The sequence below is a fragment of the Narcine bancroftii genome, chromosome 11 (assembly GCF_036971445.1).
Source record: "Narcine bancroftii isolate sNarBan1 chromosome 11, sNarBan1.hap1, whole genome shotgun sequence".
Classification (NCBI taxonomy): domain Eukaryota; kingdom Metazoa; phylum Chordata; class Chondrichthyes; order Torpediniformes; family Narcinidae; genus Narcine; species Narcine bancroftii.
Genome location: NC_091479.1, coordinates 72,544,903 through 72,561,478, shown reverse-complemented (window position 1 = coordinate 72,561,478; position 16,576 = coordinate 72,544,903). Strand labels below are relative to the sequence as shown.

General features: G+C 41.1%; 2 protein-coding genes across 2 annotated transcripts in view; both read right to left on the bottom strand.

Annotated features, from left to right (window-relative positions):
• Nucleotides 1-2,827, bottom strand: part of LOC138745225 (solute carrier family 13 member 1-like) — a 45,037-nt gene extending 42,210 nt beyond the window's left edge. The window contains 3 exon segments of the mRNA XM_069902286.1: nt 49-185; nt 722-850; nt 2,729-2,827. Of these exon segments, the coding sequence (XP_069758387.1) occupies nt 49-185; nt 722-850; nt 2,729-2,827 (365 nt within the window).
• Nucleotides 2,828-9,707: 6,880 nt separating this feature from the next.
• LOC138745900 (V-type proton ATPase subunit S1-like) overlaps nt 9,708-16,576 on the bottom strand; it is a 53,876-nt gene continuing 47,007 nt past the window's right edge. Inside the window, exon 10 of the mRNA XM_069903384.1 lies at nt 9,708-12,311. Within this exon, the coding sequence (XP_069759485.1) occupies nt 12,105-12,311 (207 nt within the window). The 3' untranslated portion in view covers nt 9,708-12,104. The remainder of the gene's footprint in view (nt 12,312-16,576) is intronic.

The following is a 16,576-nucleotide window of genomic DNA, read 5'->3' as shown; positions in this document are numbered from 1 at the left end:
GTCCATCATCAAACAAGCAATTATTTTATTTCCTGTATAGGTTTTTACCGTCCAGGGTTGACTCCCATTGTTAATACCATCCTCAGGGCTATTCTCTTATGTAGATTCCATTTTGCAATAGAAGTGGCCAAGCAAATAATGCCAATCAACAAGATATGGAAATCTTTGAAGTAGGCGGATGCAACCTTTAAACAATCATTGAAAAGTTTCTTCAACTGTGTGCCTGGAATTTTCAATTGTAATGACAGTGAAAATGTCAGCACATGTTGTCATTAATATGTCATGCCTAAAGTGACTTCATTCTTCCATGCAGGGACAATTATACAAAGGCATTGGGAAGTTACCCTCCACCTGCAATGCACATACAGCGTCAGCCTTCAAGTATCTAATTGACACAGAATCAGTGAATATATGTGAGCTTCAACGTTTAAATACTTCTTGCTGTAAAAGTAATTGAACACGTTAAGACCTGTGCAATAAAGTTTTATAGCATTCCAATCATAATTCTTGCTGAATACCTTTTCTTCTGAAAATATAGGTTCCAATCTCGGAGTTTCATTCCCTCAAAACATCAATGGTTATTGAAATCTTGAGAATTGCTTTCACAGTTTCTGTTTCTATTTCTAAGTTTTTCCCTCATATTGAAGCCACATTTAACCTTATTTGCTGAAAGATTGGATAAAGTGTAAATCAATGACAACATTTTTACTCCTTGACTTACTTCTGAGGACCTCACGATACCAAATAACGGAAACACAAGAGCTGGGAGTAAAGCTGTGGCAGAAAGAGGCATTGCTTCCGTCAGCCAATACATCACCACAACAAGCGTTGTGAAAGTACATTCAGACTCCTATTGACCAGAAAAGAAAAGAAAATATGCAATAGCAGTTGCAAATTCCAAGGTAGACAAAACCATTGTTGACCGTGAGTGCCATTGGCTTTAACCTCAATGCATCCAACCATCACTGAGAGTAGGTTCAACAGAAATCCTGTTACCCTGGGTTTAACTTTCCAAAGTATGATTCTTGAATTAAGCTGGTTTCCCTCCACCCCACAAAAAAAAAATCTGTGTCTCTTCAACTCTTAAATTTGCTAAAGATCCTTAAATATTTCAGCAGAAAGCAAATTCTTGATGTCCAAATCCAAATCAGAAGATTTCACACATGGTTCAAAATCATGCAAAGAGTTTGACTTCAGACAATTTCATAACTGGTAAGATCAGCTTTCGCTCAATTCCCATTTGAGAATCTTCTGAAACAAAGGCATCTTTTCATGATGTTCCAAGATATCTGGATTCTAAAAGTAAACAAAAGTTTGCATCGAGCTAAATTGATGAGGGTTCAGCTGAGTTACTTGACATTTCTTTCAATTCCCTTTTCCCTTTAATCTAACACACCTTTCTCAAAATTTCTGATGTTGTTTTATCATGGGCAGGGACCAGATTAAGACAGTTATCAATATTATCAATATATTGGGTATTAATTAAACTCACCTGATTTTCATCTCTTCTAACTAGACAGTTTTGCTGCAGATATACGGTAAATTACTTCCATAATCCAGTCCTTATGTTTCTTTTATATGTCTGCATTTTGGCAGTTCCAGGCCCACATTCATTTCAACCATGACAGTGGAGACATAAAATGAGGCAAAATTGAAAGCCACCAGTTGAAAAAAAAGACTGCCTTCTTCAGTTGCAAACGTGATCATTGCCAGCATATTTGTTATTATTCGCCGAATGAAGCTATAAAAATTTGATTCCACTCATTGCTACAATTAATTAAAATTTCCGAACCTTAAATAAAGAAAAACTCCTTTGAAAACACATTCAAATTTCAATGTCCTTGCATCCAAAATATTTTGCTTCATATAGTTTTTTGACTACTTAAGTCAAATCAAGTTAAAACTACTTCACTGCTGAGAAAATCCTCCCACAAAAATAATTTACATAAAGAATGGTATGCTGTCACCAGTTTAATCCCAGCTCACTCTCACATCTACAAACACCCAGCGCCCAAGTCGCCCACAATCCTATAATGAATACCTCAAACTCAAAAGTTAGAAGTTTCTATTTATTCATCAAGAATCGGCTGTCTTGTTTCTCTTGATTTTAAAATGTAGGATTAGTGAAACTTTATGTACATTTATTTAGTGCCTACTGTATATTTAGAATTTACACTTGGTGACAATAGATAGGCCGCAACAAATGTGCCACAGAGAGCACTGAACCAGACAGAAAACAACTCAACCAAACAAAGAAAGCCTTCTTGTCCACAGACCACACAAATTTCTGTTGTCTGTAACCTATTTAAAGACATCTTTAGTACAAATGTAATTAAAATACTTGATCTTAGTATGAGTGAACATACAGTTCTGCAGCCTCACCTTCTCTGGATATTAAAAATTCAAGTGAAGAATAACATCTGTAGCATTCATTTTGTTCACATAGGTTTGCTTTTGAGCTGATTTTTCATTAAGACCAGCTACAAGACACCAGAACATTTTCCTTAGCTCTGGAAATAGGGATATGACTTAAATCAGAGGTTATTAAAGCAGAATAAATCAATTTAAAACTAAATTTTTGCATTAGTATTCCCAAAAGAAAAAGTGAACTATTGATTAGCAATTTTTATATAAAAAGACCAATGCAGACAAGACAAATATGAATGTAAACGAAAACCTGGAAAAGGAATTCACTACAGCAAATATGTGGGCAAAAGAAGAGCCTTACTTTAGTCTTAATGATGAGGGGCAGAGGCAGGATCAACAGTGGAAAGAATAAAATAATTATCAACTTCTGATAGCACCAAATATGCCTGAGAAAACTCATAGCCGGAGGTGAATTGACTGCCCTAACTGGCCCAGATCAATGGTTCTTCAAATGCTTAAATAGTACTCCATGAGTTAATCTTTAAGACACACCTCGTGTTCAGCTGGCTCAGTAACAACAGTAGGAGTCAATTACTGAACGAGTTGAAAATTAATCTTTTTATATTGGATGCCCATACCCAATTGTCTGATGAAACAGCAATTTCTCAGTTCCTTATTGCATCACAGTTCATTTACTATTTTACTTTGATTTTGTCCAAATTTTGTGCAATATATTTCACAAAATGCAAAGTCCATCTGATTGAAATGACATGGGCCAACCTCAAAATGCATTTCTTAAAATTCTTCAACAATTTTTTTGATTTTTAAAACAAGTCTGCAATCTTGTTTGCTTGTACCAGGTAGGTGTTGGCGAACACAGGGAGAATGAAAATGGGTTATCTCAGATTTTGATTTCCCCCATTGACAAAACATCCTTCTGAGCACATAGGTTATAATGTTAAAGACATATCAGGCATCACTTGACCAGGTTCAATCTTGATCACCAGTATTGTCTTTGTGGCGTTGGCACATTCTCACCATGACTATGAGGATTTCTTTGAGATGTTCCAGTTTCCTTTAATATAAGAAAGACATGTTAACTGTAAATTACCCCGAGTATGCAATGAGTGGTCGAATCTGGGGAGGAAGTTGATTGAAATGTGGGAGAATAAAATAAGATGAGGGTAGGAATGGTGCTCATGAGTACTCAAACATTGATGCAGACTCAGTGGGCCAAAGGACTTTCCTGTGACTATTATTCCAAGAGATGTTGAGAAAGACCATCTTCTCGGCAGATTTGTTGTATAATGAGAGGACATTTTCTTTCACAGTGCCCCATGGTTCAGCCCTCAAGCCACAGTTGTGCAAAGAAAGAGTGACTCTACCTTGATCCGCTTTTACTTTTTACGTTCACGTGAAGAAATGTAAACCTATGGAATTTAACAAATGCAAGTTAATTTTGCTGGGTTAGTTGATCTTGTTGAAGTTGATGGTAAAGGTGTTTTGTGGCCTCAACATTTGTAAGGAAAAAATATCAGTTGGGTATCCAGCTCTTAAGTAACATATTGACTGACTTAGGATTTGAGAATGGGCTAATGTTCTGAGGACACGATGACGGTGACCTCTTTAGCATCATTCGGCACCATCACTTATGATATGTGCTCTGAAATAACTCTCTTTCAAGTCTTTGTGTGTATGAATGAATCATTCCTAGATTGTACTCTTGGATCTGGACAAATACTTTGGTATTTCATGACCCTCATTCCTAAAGTACAAACAGATGGCCACAGCTGAACCCCTTCCAAAACCATGACTGAATAACCTGTTCATTATCAAGGGTAAGCATATAATAATATTCTCTGGATTTGGAAAATTGCTGATATTTACCTCAAAGTTCCAATCTACTCAATGAGTAGAATTAACAGATCATGATCCACTTTCTCCATCTTTCCTTTGTAGCAAGTCCAGATGCAACCATGAATCAAGAGAGAGTACATTGAGGTTTGCATCATACAAGAGTCTTCTTTGGCTATAATGCAATGCTGTGAGACCTCAATCACTCCTAATAAATACATTGCTGGGGGCATTCGAGACTTCTTCCAAGGAGAATTTTTCAACGGCTGTTGTTACAAGAGTAATTATTTTTGGATTTTATAAAAGAATGGTTCTTTATTTAGTAGAATTTGAAGGTGTAACTGAGAAGCCTGCAAAACATTTCAGAATTTTCCAGAGTTGCCTAATCTGTTGCATAGTTTGAAATAGGTCTGTATGCCTTCAGCAAACTATTTTCTGAGAATAAAGGCAATGATTAACTGATACATGTGTACTTATAAATTGTTTTAAAAGAATGCTTTGTACCTCTTTTTAAATAATGCAATGTGATTTTTCTTTGACAAGAAAGACTAAACTTGCGAGGACTGTTGAAAATTGAGGGAGATAATAAATCAGTTACAATCATAAAACAATAATTTGAAAGTCAAGTCTGAATGACTTACTTGACTTTGAGGAGGTAACAAGGAACATCGAGGAGATTGGAACATTTGATGTTATTTGCATGGATTTTAACAAAAGGTTTCATGAAGTAAAATGGCATAAATAACATTATTGGGATGCAAGACTATTAATCCTTGTTTAAACATTACAAGGAAATAGAGCATGCTAGGTATATATTGTTGTTAATGGATTTAATCATCTCTTACATTCTTACAGACTGGGTTACAGCTTTTTTTTTTGCATGGATTCAACTATCTTGACAATGCCATCCTGACCATGGGTTGAAGAAGTGGAACTATACATAAAGTTTATTTCGTGGACCAGATACATAATGCAGAAGGCAGGCTGTGATGTTGCATTGTGCTTGATAAGGGATAGAGATGGAACCTCATTTCTAACAACTCTGATTTCATCTGGTAAAGAGCTCGAAGGTTGAGTAAAGCACTAAGATCATATGAAAAATTTCCAAAAAATGGGTAAATTAACCCAAAACAACAATTATCACTGGAGAAATTTTAATGGGTAAACAAGAAGGAATAAGAACTGATCGATTCTATGGTCCTGATTCAGGGGATCCAAATAAAGTTGCTGCAGAGATAGAAGATGTATTGATTGTAATAATTCAAAATAACCTAGTTTGTTGAGAAGTCTCAGAAGATTGGAACTCAAAAAGATTATTCAAGAAGAGAGAGGCAAAAATGAAGGGCGTCCTTCTTTGCAGGAGAAATAGAGTGCAAAAGTAGGAAAGTCTTGTTGCATCTTTGGTAAGATCATGCCCAGAAACTCCAAACAGTTTTGATGTGTGAAGTGTATAAATATCTAATATGCCTTTTAATAGCTGAGTCTACAATTTGATATGTTCTGAATATATTTTAATACCCAAATGCTGGTATTCAGTTGAGAGTTACTTTTAATAAAGGGCATCTTATTGCAGCTCCATATCTGCTTGTCTGCAGCACGTAATAGAAGCCCAAGGTCACTGCACTGGAGATGAAGGTGGGATGTTTGATGCTGATAAGAATGGCAACTGGAAGTTGCGAATGGAGTTTTCTGAATCAGAGAACATGTGGAGATGGTAATGTGAAGTGGATGCTTTGTAATATATTAGGGACCTCAAGTCAGGATAGAGTTAGCCATTCATCATATGCATACAACTTATAATACTTTTTTAAGGCTAATAACAGAAGTTGAGGGAGGACATGGAGCAGCAAAACAGAAGATGCGTGAGCAGAGCAAGGTAAATTGCTGTTATCAGTGAGAGACACGAAACACTGGTGAATCCAATGGCACATAAACCATTGCTGACATATCATAGACATTTCAATCCAACACCAGTGATTTTTGAAAGCTATAATGCAATGGGGACAAGAAGAAATAAATGTGCTCAGGCTAAAGGGATGCCTTTCAAATCTTTTTGGATGGCTTGGCATGCAGATTGGTAATCAGAGACTGTGCATCGAATGCTCAAGAGACAATGTAGGTTTAACACCAGCACAGAGATTGGATTTAATACTTCGAGGCACTTCCAATTTGAAGGTGTAAAGATTGAGCAAGTAATAAAGGACAACAATGACTCGTTCCCCACAGTGTTGGGCCATGTGGTTTCAGGAACCATCCTCAATGAGAAACTCTTGGGTGACAAGGATCCTGAAAAGTGGACAAAGCTGATATTGCCATCATAAGAAACAGTCAGATTTAGACACATCACAAACTGGTGAGTTGGGAGTATAAGGCAGCCCCGAGAATTGATGACCAAGGCAATGCACTCCCAGCATTCAAGTGATTACAAAGTCAATGTCACAATCTGGAAATTGATGTTGGTGCAGATCAAACTCATTAATGGGTTATGGCACTTACCATTAGTTGCTCAGCGCATCTCAGTAGGTCTAGTCCATGGGAATATTCAGGAGAATTGTTGCTCCTATATTAACATCTACTTAATGGAGAGTCAAGGTGAAGGAAGAAATGAAGAAACAACTTTGGACAAATGGTTCAAGTGGTTCATTTTGGTGTCGTTTTTGTTCATATATCAGACCGCCGTTTATTCTTCATATTCTTTGCATGAGATTCCACATGCCAACATAGAGGGGCACAGCAAATTTGAAAGACCAGGAGAGGAAGAGTCACAAGATCATGAGAGGCATGTTCAGGTAGGACATATGAAAAGGGCACTGTAATTCATTCCATCATGATAGCATGAATTAATGTACCTTCTCCATGTGAGGAGATTGCTAAGGACAGATTCTGAAGACACTGGTCGTCAGGAATATTCAATTAAAGTGAGTGATAGATGTTCAAAAGATCATATAGATCAGTCAATACATACACATAATCTACAAGAACATGGAGACTGAGACAGTGGCATGGCTAGGTTGGTGTCACCCAGTGTGGAAACTCATGGTGTCCCACCCCTTCATGGATTTCCTCCCGTACCAGCCCATACAGAATTCTTAGTGATGTTTTTTGTGCTAAGGTTACTTGTAAATTGTAATACCCATGTATCACTGAATGTAATGGCAATAGTGGTGAGAAAAACAACTAGAAAAATTAAAATTACACCTTTAAATTACAATATCATACACACAGCCTAGATGTATTTAAATTTACATAGTTTCTTCTAATTTACTACTTCATTCTCAAAAAAGTTATTGATATAGGTTCACAAATACTAATAACCACAATATTGTAGCTAAAATAACAAAACATTTTACAAAAGCAGCGACTGTGAAAACACCAGCACCATCGAAAACAACAGTGCGTGCAGATGGAACCATGTGATTCAAAGCATAATTGTAATTAGGTAAAAATGACAGGTCTGACCAGAGCATATTAGGTTTAAAAAGTACATTAGTATAGAGTCCCATGTGAGTCCTTTGTCAAATGGAAACTGCATCAAATCAATCCTCCTTGTGCCAACCACAAAATATTAAAGCTGGCTTTCCGGTTCCATTCTAAATAACATGTTTCCCCCCCCCCCAATAAATTGCCCATAACTTGAATCTGATTTACTGTAATATTATTTATTGACCTATTCCAGCCATTCTCAGCCTTTTTCTTTCCACTCACATACCACCTTAAGTAATCCCTATGCCATAGGTGCTCTGTGATTAGTAAGGGATTGCTTAAGGTGGTGTGTGAGTGGGAGGGGAAGGTTGAGAACCACTGCTCTAGACCCAATTGTTACGGAAATATTTTGCTTGAGGAAAATGTCAATGGCCCATTTCCTTGGGAGTTATGAAACAGTGCACATAACGAGTCAATTAGATACAATTAAACCAGAGGTTTTCAAACTTTTTTTCCCTATTCATACCACTTTAAATAATCCCTTACTAATCACAGAGCACCAATGGCATAAGAATTACTTAAAGTGGCATGTAAGTGGAAAGAAAAAGATTGAGAACCACTGATCTATTCCTTTCTTATTCCAGTGACAACAAAAGAATGTGCAATTAGCATTTGACGTGCTTTGCATCGTAATTGTTAAAATTGTTGCATTATTGTCTGAAGAATCTTTTTGCTATTGAATTTATTCTTTATGCAAGCTCACAGAATATTTCTATTCATTGTGTTCCCTCTCATTACCCCCCTCACTCTCTCTCTCATATGCCCATCAACAGCTCCCTGATGTTTCTGCTAACCACCTATACCAGGGGCAGTTTTGCAACTATCTTCCTTTAAAATCACTCAGTCGACATGGAGACGCCATTGTTTTGACTCATTAAATGAAAAGTCTGTTCTAAAGTAGCATTGAGTTTTTTTTTAACTGTTTATTAGAACTTTGTGTGTTAATAACTTTGATAAAACAATTAAACTATATATAAAACAGTTAATAAAATGGACAATAAAACATTAATACATCAACACATTGAAAAGAACAGTCAAAGAAATTATCTGGACCATCTTCACATCCACTGATTCTAAACAATATAAAGCAAAGCTTGAAATAAAATTATTTATTTTAAACATGCAAGCTAGCTAACTTTGGAATTAGCTGTTACCAAGAGACATAAGCATGGAATTTGTAAACAATATTCACTGGCTGGTTTCTTGCAAAAATATGCAAGTCATTTTAACCCTTACAGGCGGTTTATTGCAGCCAATTAACCTACTCTGGAAGTGGAAGGAGACTTGAGAACTTGGGGGGGGGAATGGTGGGGAAGACCTGACAAAATCAATGCCAGAATCAGGATTAAAAACTGTGCTGCTAAAGCTGTGCTGCCTCAGTTTGAACGTAACTTTTTTTCAATCCTGTATTTCACAAATTTTTTTCTGGGTATTTTATCGATTGGAAGGAAATCTGCAGTGGGGCTCCACAGAGCTTAGGGCAGGACCAGCAATCTATACCAAGTGAGATGGTATAGATTTCAGGCATATACATTCATTTTCAATTCATTGAGTTTACAAATATATTTAAATTAAATGTTTTCTAGTATAATTTAGTGTTTTAGTTGATTTAATTTATTTTTAAATTTGTTTATGATTAACTGTTGATAAGTTAATTGTTCGAATACTTATTTGAGGCATTCTTGGTTTTTGAAAGTGTACGCATAAGCTGAGAAGCACAGCTTGGTTGGCTGTCAAAGCTTTTTGCCATTTCCACCAAGAAGCACAATCAATAATCCACATTTGGGCAGAATTTGATCACCATGCTACCTCATCCACAGAATCATCAGACGATATCTCTGACCATGACATCTATTTTAAATATGTTCCATTTACTCCACTGCATCACTATAGCTGTGGATTATGTTAGAGAGATATTGGCCCTCTCCAATATGAATGTGTAACAGATGAGTTTCACACACGTGCACAATATTTCACAGAATAGAGTCAACACTGAAAATAGATTTCCTTTGGAATGACAGAAACAATTTTATTTCACTATGCACCAAGTACAGTTAATTTTGATTTTAGAATTTGATCAAAGAATCCCAAGTCAGAAAAATAAATCTTCATGCTGCAGCATTTCACCCAAATTTCATAGAGCATTCGATGTTTAATTGAAGTAATAATGATTGCTATTTGATTAAAATTGCTCTTCCTTGAATAAATCATTGAATTTAAATTTATACATGAAATTAATCAGACAGCAAATTCATTTATAAATTTCACATTTAATGAGAAGAACATAAAGGTAATTTGGACCAAGGTGCAGAAACATTAAAGAACAATTTATTCTCCTTGGGCTCTTTGACTGGGACCACTTTGGATAAACTTTTTTTTTGGAGAAAGTCATTTTTAAAAAACAGCTCAGCAACCACAGCAAATCACTTGTAACAGTGTTTAAACAACAACCAACGACAAGGTAAGGCTTTTTAAGCATTAAAATAATGTGTAATTCTCACCAAAAAAAATGTTGGCCACTGCTGATCACTGATCCTTCCCCACAAAGGCCCTGTTCGTGCCAGAAGCCTGAGGGTCCCTCTCCTGTCCAGGAGCTTGAAGTCCACACTGCCGCTGGGAGCCTGAGGTCTGCTTCTACCGCTGCCAAGAACTCTAGGTCCAATGCTGCCACTGCCAGGAGCCCGAGGTCTGCTTTTACTGCTGTCGGGAACGCGAGGTTCGCTGCTGCTACTGCCGCCACCGGGAGCCCAACATCCCCAGTCAGTTTGGCTCCGAAAAATATTTTGGAGAATCAATTTTGTGTAATTGGAGTTGTACTGTACATTTCAGTCAATATTAGGGAAGTTGAAATCACCCATAATGACAACCCAATATTTCCCACACTATTCCAAATTCTGCCTGCTTACCTGCTCCTCAGTATCCTGAGGACCATTTTGGGGCCCTAAAGACTACTCCCATCCTATTCTTTTTAAAACACCTAAACCTAGGCACCTGTATCAGCTAATCTTTCCCTTCCTCCAGCCAAGTTTCAGTAACTGCCACAACATCATAGTTCCACATACTGATCCATGCTCCGAGTTCATTCCCTTCATTCCTAAAACACCTAGCATTGAAATAAATCCATTTCAAACCCTCTTACTGGCTACCTTAATGTTTTGCCATCTGCCTGTCCTTCATCACCAACTCATAGCACCTTCTACCCCAATTTCTGTCCTCACATTCTGATCTGAACCCCCCAACAGCTCTAGCAAACCTACCCACCACGATATTGGTCCCTCACCAGTTCAGATGCAGTCCGTCTATTTTGTAAAAGCCAGTCCTTCCCCACAAAAGATCCCAATGGTCCAGAAATGTGAACCCCTGCCCCCAGCACCAAATCTTCAGCCACGCATTCATCTGCCACAACTTCCTGTTCCTACCCACTCTGGCGCGCGGCACAGGCAGCAATCCTGAGACTACCACCCCTGCTTTTTAACTTCTTTCCTAACTCCTCACATTTCCTCTTCAGGACCTCATCCCTTACTCCATTGGAAATCAATGAAGCAATCACTTGTATTTCTACTGCAGATACAGAGAACCCTTCAGGTAGCCATTTTATCTGCCAAACTTTGCTGGTGATGACCTTTGTAAATGAAATTTCATATTTCCCTGTGGCATATTGAAAGCAATCCTTGAACCCAAGTACAACATAGTGTAACCTTGAAAGCAAGAGATTAAGTCGTACAAATTGTACGCAGATGACTAATCTATGACTTCACTAGAATTTAATTAGCTAATCCACTTCCAATCTATCATCTTATTTTAAAATGCTTTGGTTTAAATTTCCTTTCAAAAAAATCTTCTCGTTGACTTCAGGTTATCGTTGCAGTTAGCTTGTCTAAAATACCAAATTTACATGAACTTGTATCAGCAAGTTGCAAACATCAATAATTTACATAAAGTAATTAATTCATGGTACAACACCCTGAAGTGCTTTGGAGACGTGCTTTCTCATCTCCTATTCACTGATGAAACAGGACAATATTTTAGAGGATTTCCTTCATTACACATTCAAATTAGCTTCAACCTGAGACAGTTCATCCACACTTGTTCATTCAATATTCTCATTACTTTCCCTCACATCTTCACCTCAGAATAATTTGGTCTGCGGAAAATCCTACCTGTGAACCTTTTTGTGCCTCATTTTGAAAATTTTTAAGATTAAGCAATGAGCATGTAGTCCTCTCTATCTTTACCTAGCATATGCTAAAAGTTCCAACATTAATTAATATTGACTCTGAAATCTGTAAATGCAACACAAAATTATGACCCACTGCATCAGTTTGGGAAGGGTGAAAACGGTATTAAAACATTTTGCATAAATTCAGTTTGGTTAAAAAGAAAGATAAAATGAATCTCAGTCAGTCTGGGGGAACAGTTAGAGCTTGGCCTTTTGGATCATCAAAACGGTCATTAGTTGTCAAGTGCATGATCATGTGAATGCCATAGGTTAGGATGTACAAAAGAGTCAGCGTTGTCACCAGGGCCATCCAGATTGCATGAGTGAAGTATGAAGTACAATCACTTGCATGTGCAAATAAATTGTTCTCCACATTGAAACCTTGAATCTGCAAGAAGGGAGAGAAAGGAAAGATAAAGTCCAGGTTAGTATTTCTAATTAAGACCCAACCAAATGTATATAAAGTTCACCTTTGGTTATATGGTATATATGGCGAGCTCTCCACTGGCCACCGTGACAGAGGTGCACCAAAGAAAAGGTACAAGGACTGCCTAAAGAAATCTCTTGGTGCCTGCCACATTGACCACCGCCAATGGGCTGATAACGCCTCAAACCGTGCATCTTGGCGCCTCACAGTTTGGCGGGCAGCAACCTCCTTTGAAAAAGACCGCAGAGCCCACCTCACTGACAAAAGGCAAAGGAGGAAAACCCCAACACCCAACCCCAACCAACCAATTTTCCCCTGCAACCGCTGCAATCGTGTCTGCCTGTCCCGCATCGGACTTGTCAGCCACAAACGAGCCTGCAGCTGACGTGGACTTTTTACCCCCTCCATAAATCTTCGTCCGCGAAGCCAAGCCAAAGAAGATGTGTGGAAAATTAGAACAATGCTTGCAGTGTCATACTGAAGATGTTTAAATACCCATCCCAAATGTGGTCCACCATTTGGCTTGTGCTAATGAGCGCCAGATAAGGAAAATAGCAGTCATGGATTGGACCTTCACAGATTTAGGTGAAATGATCAATCCCTTTTGATTTTGCTCACTTTGAAATCAGCTATTATTCATGGCACACTTCCGCCCAAGTTGGATTATTCCAGAGCCACAAGCACAAATCGAGGCTGACAACTCACCGCTGGATTATAATTTGTTGTGACTTTATTGCTGTTCTAAATAATGCAAAATAGTCATTGGGACCATTCCAACACTTATTTGTCAAACAACTTCACTCAAATAAACAGGATATTTGCTGTTAAAATTGTACTATTAATGGGAGCAGTGCTGAGGGAAGTTTGCAAATGCTAGGGTCAAGTGGAATGCAAAAATATGCTGGAGAAACTCAGCAGGTCACACTGTGTACAAAGGAAAATCATACCTTGATAAAGGGCTCAGGCCTGAAACGTTGGTTCTCCTTTACTTTCTCTAATTCTGCATGACCTACTGAGTTTCTCCAGTGCATTTGTGTATTGCTGCATTTTCCAACATTACAATATTATTTATTTCAATAAGTAACTGTGAAATACTTTGGGATATTCTGTGTTATTAAACAAGTTAAATTATGAAGAGCTGTGACTTAGAACTCTTCTCACTTTGTAGAAGTCAGGGAAGTCAGATACCTGCAATCTACATCCTTCACTCGTGTCTTAGAATGAACTTTCTTGCAGTAAAAACAATGCTAGAGAAACTCAGCTGGTCAAACAGTCTACTTTATATAGAAAGATTAAAGCCCTTCTTCAAGGTATGACAAAATGTAGGCAGGCACCAGAACAGAATGGTGGGGGCGGGGGTGGGGGCAGGTGGGAAGTGCAGAAGGAGGAGCGTAATCCCATACTGTGGTGGTACACCACTGGCCTACTGCAGGAGGCAACCTCTGTACCTGCAGGAGTGTAAGGGGACAGGACAACACCTGGCCAGCTGTCAATCAGTCGGCCTGAGTGGATCAAGCCCTACCTGGTCGGGTGTGAATCACCCTCTGGGGTATAAGCCTGCGCCGGCCTCATGAGGCCTCACTCAGAGTTCCTGCAGCCACAGCCAGCCTGGCCCTGTGGATTAAAGCCTGTTGTACAGGCTTTATCTTTGTGTGTGTCTGATTCTGGCTAACAGTGCACCACAATTTAATCCACAAAATTTTCCCACGGCGGCTATGGAAAAACTCCTATGTGCAGAGAGCCTGGAGGTCGACCCATGCCACCCGGAAGCCCAGACATGCTTCAAGATCTGGCAGCACGCAGTCGAGGCAATCATCGAGGCACATGAGGGCGACATCCTGGACTCCGATCAGAAGAGGTTGGTCCTACTCCAGTCAAAGCTGGGTCCCCGTGCCTTCCAGGTAACCAAAGGCTGCTCCACGTACAAGAGCGCAATGGACACTCTCGAGAACTTGTACAAGCCCCCCATGAATGTGGTCTGTGCAAGGTACCTCCTCCACACCTGAGCCCAGCAACCCGGCGAGACGGCTGAGTCTTACCTGGGACACGTGAGAGTTGGCTCGACTGTGTCTGGCTGACTCCAGGGTAGGTGTAGAGGAGGTCGAGAGGCTGATCCAGGACGCCTTCATCCGAGGGCTATGCTCAAGGGCCATCCGGCAGAAGCTGCTGGAAGTCAACATCTATGCCCTAACCAGGACTGTGGAAGAGATCCAAACCCTGGAAGCAGCAGTCCTGCACGTCGAAGCCTTCGATTCCAGGTTCCTTCAGGATCACTCATGGCCCTCTCACACTGCAGCTGCAGCCTCAGGCTGAGCTGGGGAGGAGAACTTCACTGCGGCAGGTGCCCAGCGCCCCTGTAGTACTGTGGGTGCTGGTGTGGGTCAGATCGATGATCGTGCCAAAACTGCCCAGCTAGGAACCAGTATTGTTCCCGATGTGGCAAGAGAGGCCACTTTGCAAAAGTGTGTCTCTCTAAATCTGCCGGCAGCTCAGCGGCCATCTGTGACCACCCCACCTCCTATACGGAAACCCCCCTCCACTTGCCGGGTGGCTCCATTGTCCCCGCGATGACTTCTCCCTTCCCTGACTTCGACCACGCAACATCTGGCCCCGCCAGCGACAGTCACAGCACGTGTCCCGAGCATCTGCATCATCCCCAGCCCTCGCTGCTCACTGAGAACTACAGCGATGTCACTTCCGGCTGACGTAACGATGTCACTGCCCCGGCACAGCGGACAGTGCAGGGGAAGGAGGCCAGCCATGCAGCGGCCCCCCATGTGCCAGCGCCATCTTGGGCCAGGCAGCACCCGACACGGAGGGCATCCGTCGACGTTGAGAATGACGAGGGCAACATGGGCGATGACCAGGTCGCCCTACCGACACTCACCATGCCTCCGGGTGCCATCAGCTGCCGCACACTGCACCCAGCGACTGACGGCAACGTGGTCAACACGGATGATGACCAGGCTGCCCTACCAATGCTCCCCACGCCTCCAGAGGCCATCGGCTACTACACGCTGGACCTCACGACCAATGTCGACATGGTCAACATGGGCGATGACCAGGACGCCCTATCAATGCTCCCCATCCCTCTGGATAATGATGACTCTGACTTCAAGAGCGTTCTGGCCGCCACCATGCTGACCAGGGACATCCCCCACGATCTCGGGTGCTCAATGATGGACGTGCGAGTCAACAGGCAGGTAACAAAGTGCCTGTTCAACAGTGGCACCACCGAGAGCTTTATTCACCAGAGCGTGGCCCACTCCCTAAGGTTAAAGGTCCTCCCAACCACCTACTCGATTGCCCTCGCTGCCAAGGATAAGACTGTTGGTACCGTCAGGCGCTGCTCGGTCAATATAACAGTGGGAGGGGAAACACACAGATTTCAGGCTCCTGGTCATGCCCAAACTCTGCGCACCACTCCTCCTGGGCCTGGATTACCAGTGCCACGTGCAGAATGTCACCCTTGCCTTTGGGGTCCCCAACCTCCACTCACATTGCACAGCACGCCAACCTACCAGCCCTGGCCAACCTGTGGCCTCTCCACACTATGCATCACCCCACCGGCACTCTTTCCACATCTTGCACTCGGCTGCAAGCCGATCCCTGCCAGAAGTAGGTGCTTTTGCGCTTCAGACAGGGACTTCATCAAGGTGAAGGTGCAGCGACTCCTGGTGGAAGGCGTTATAGAGCCCAGTAACAGCCCTTAGAGAGCCCTAGTCCTGGTGGTCAAAGGGGGAAGTAAGCCGAGGATGGTCGTGAATTACAGCCAGACCATTAATCGGTACACCCAGCTGGATGCCTACCCCCTGCCAAGGATCACCGACATGGTCAATGAGATAGACTGCTACTGGGTTTTCTCCACGATTGACCTGAAGTCGGCGTATCACCAAATCCATATCCAGCTGAAGGACAAGCCCTACACCGCCTGTACCAGTTCCACCGGGTTCCTTTTGGGGTCACACACGGGGTCTCTGTCTTCCAGCGGGAGATGGATCGCATGGTAGACCAGCACAAGCTGAAGGCAACATTCCAATATCTGGATAACATCACTATCTGCGGCCGTTACCAGCAGGACCACGAGGCTAACCTGGAAAAATTCCTCGAGACGGCCACGGAGCTGAACCTCACTTACAACAAGGAGAAGTGTGTGCTCAGCACCACCCACCTTGCCATCCTGGGCTACATCGTGACCCATGGAGTCGTCGGCCCAGATCCGGAAA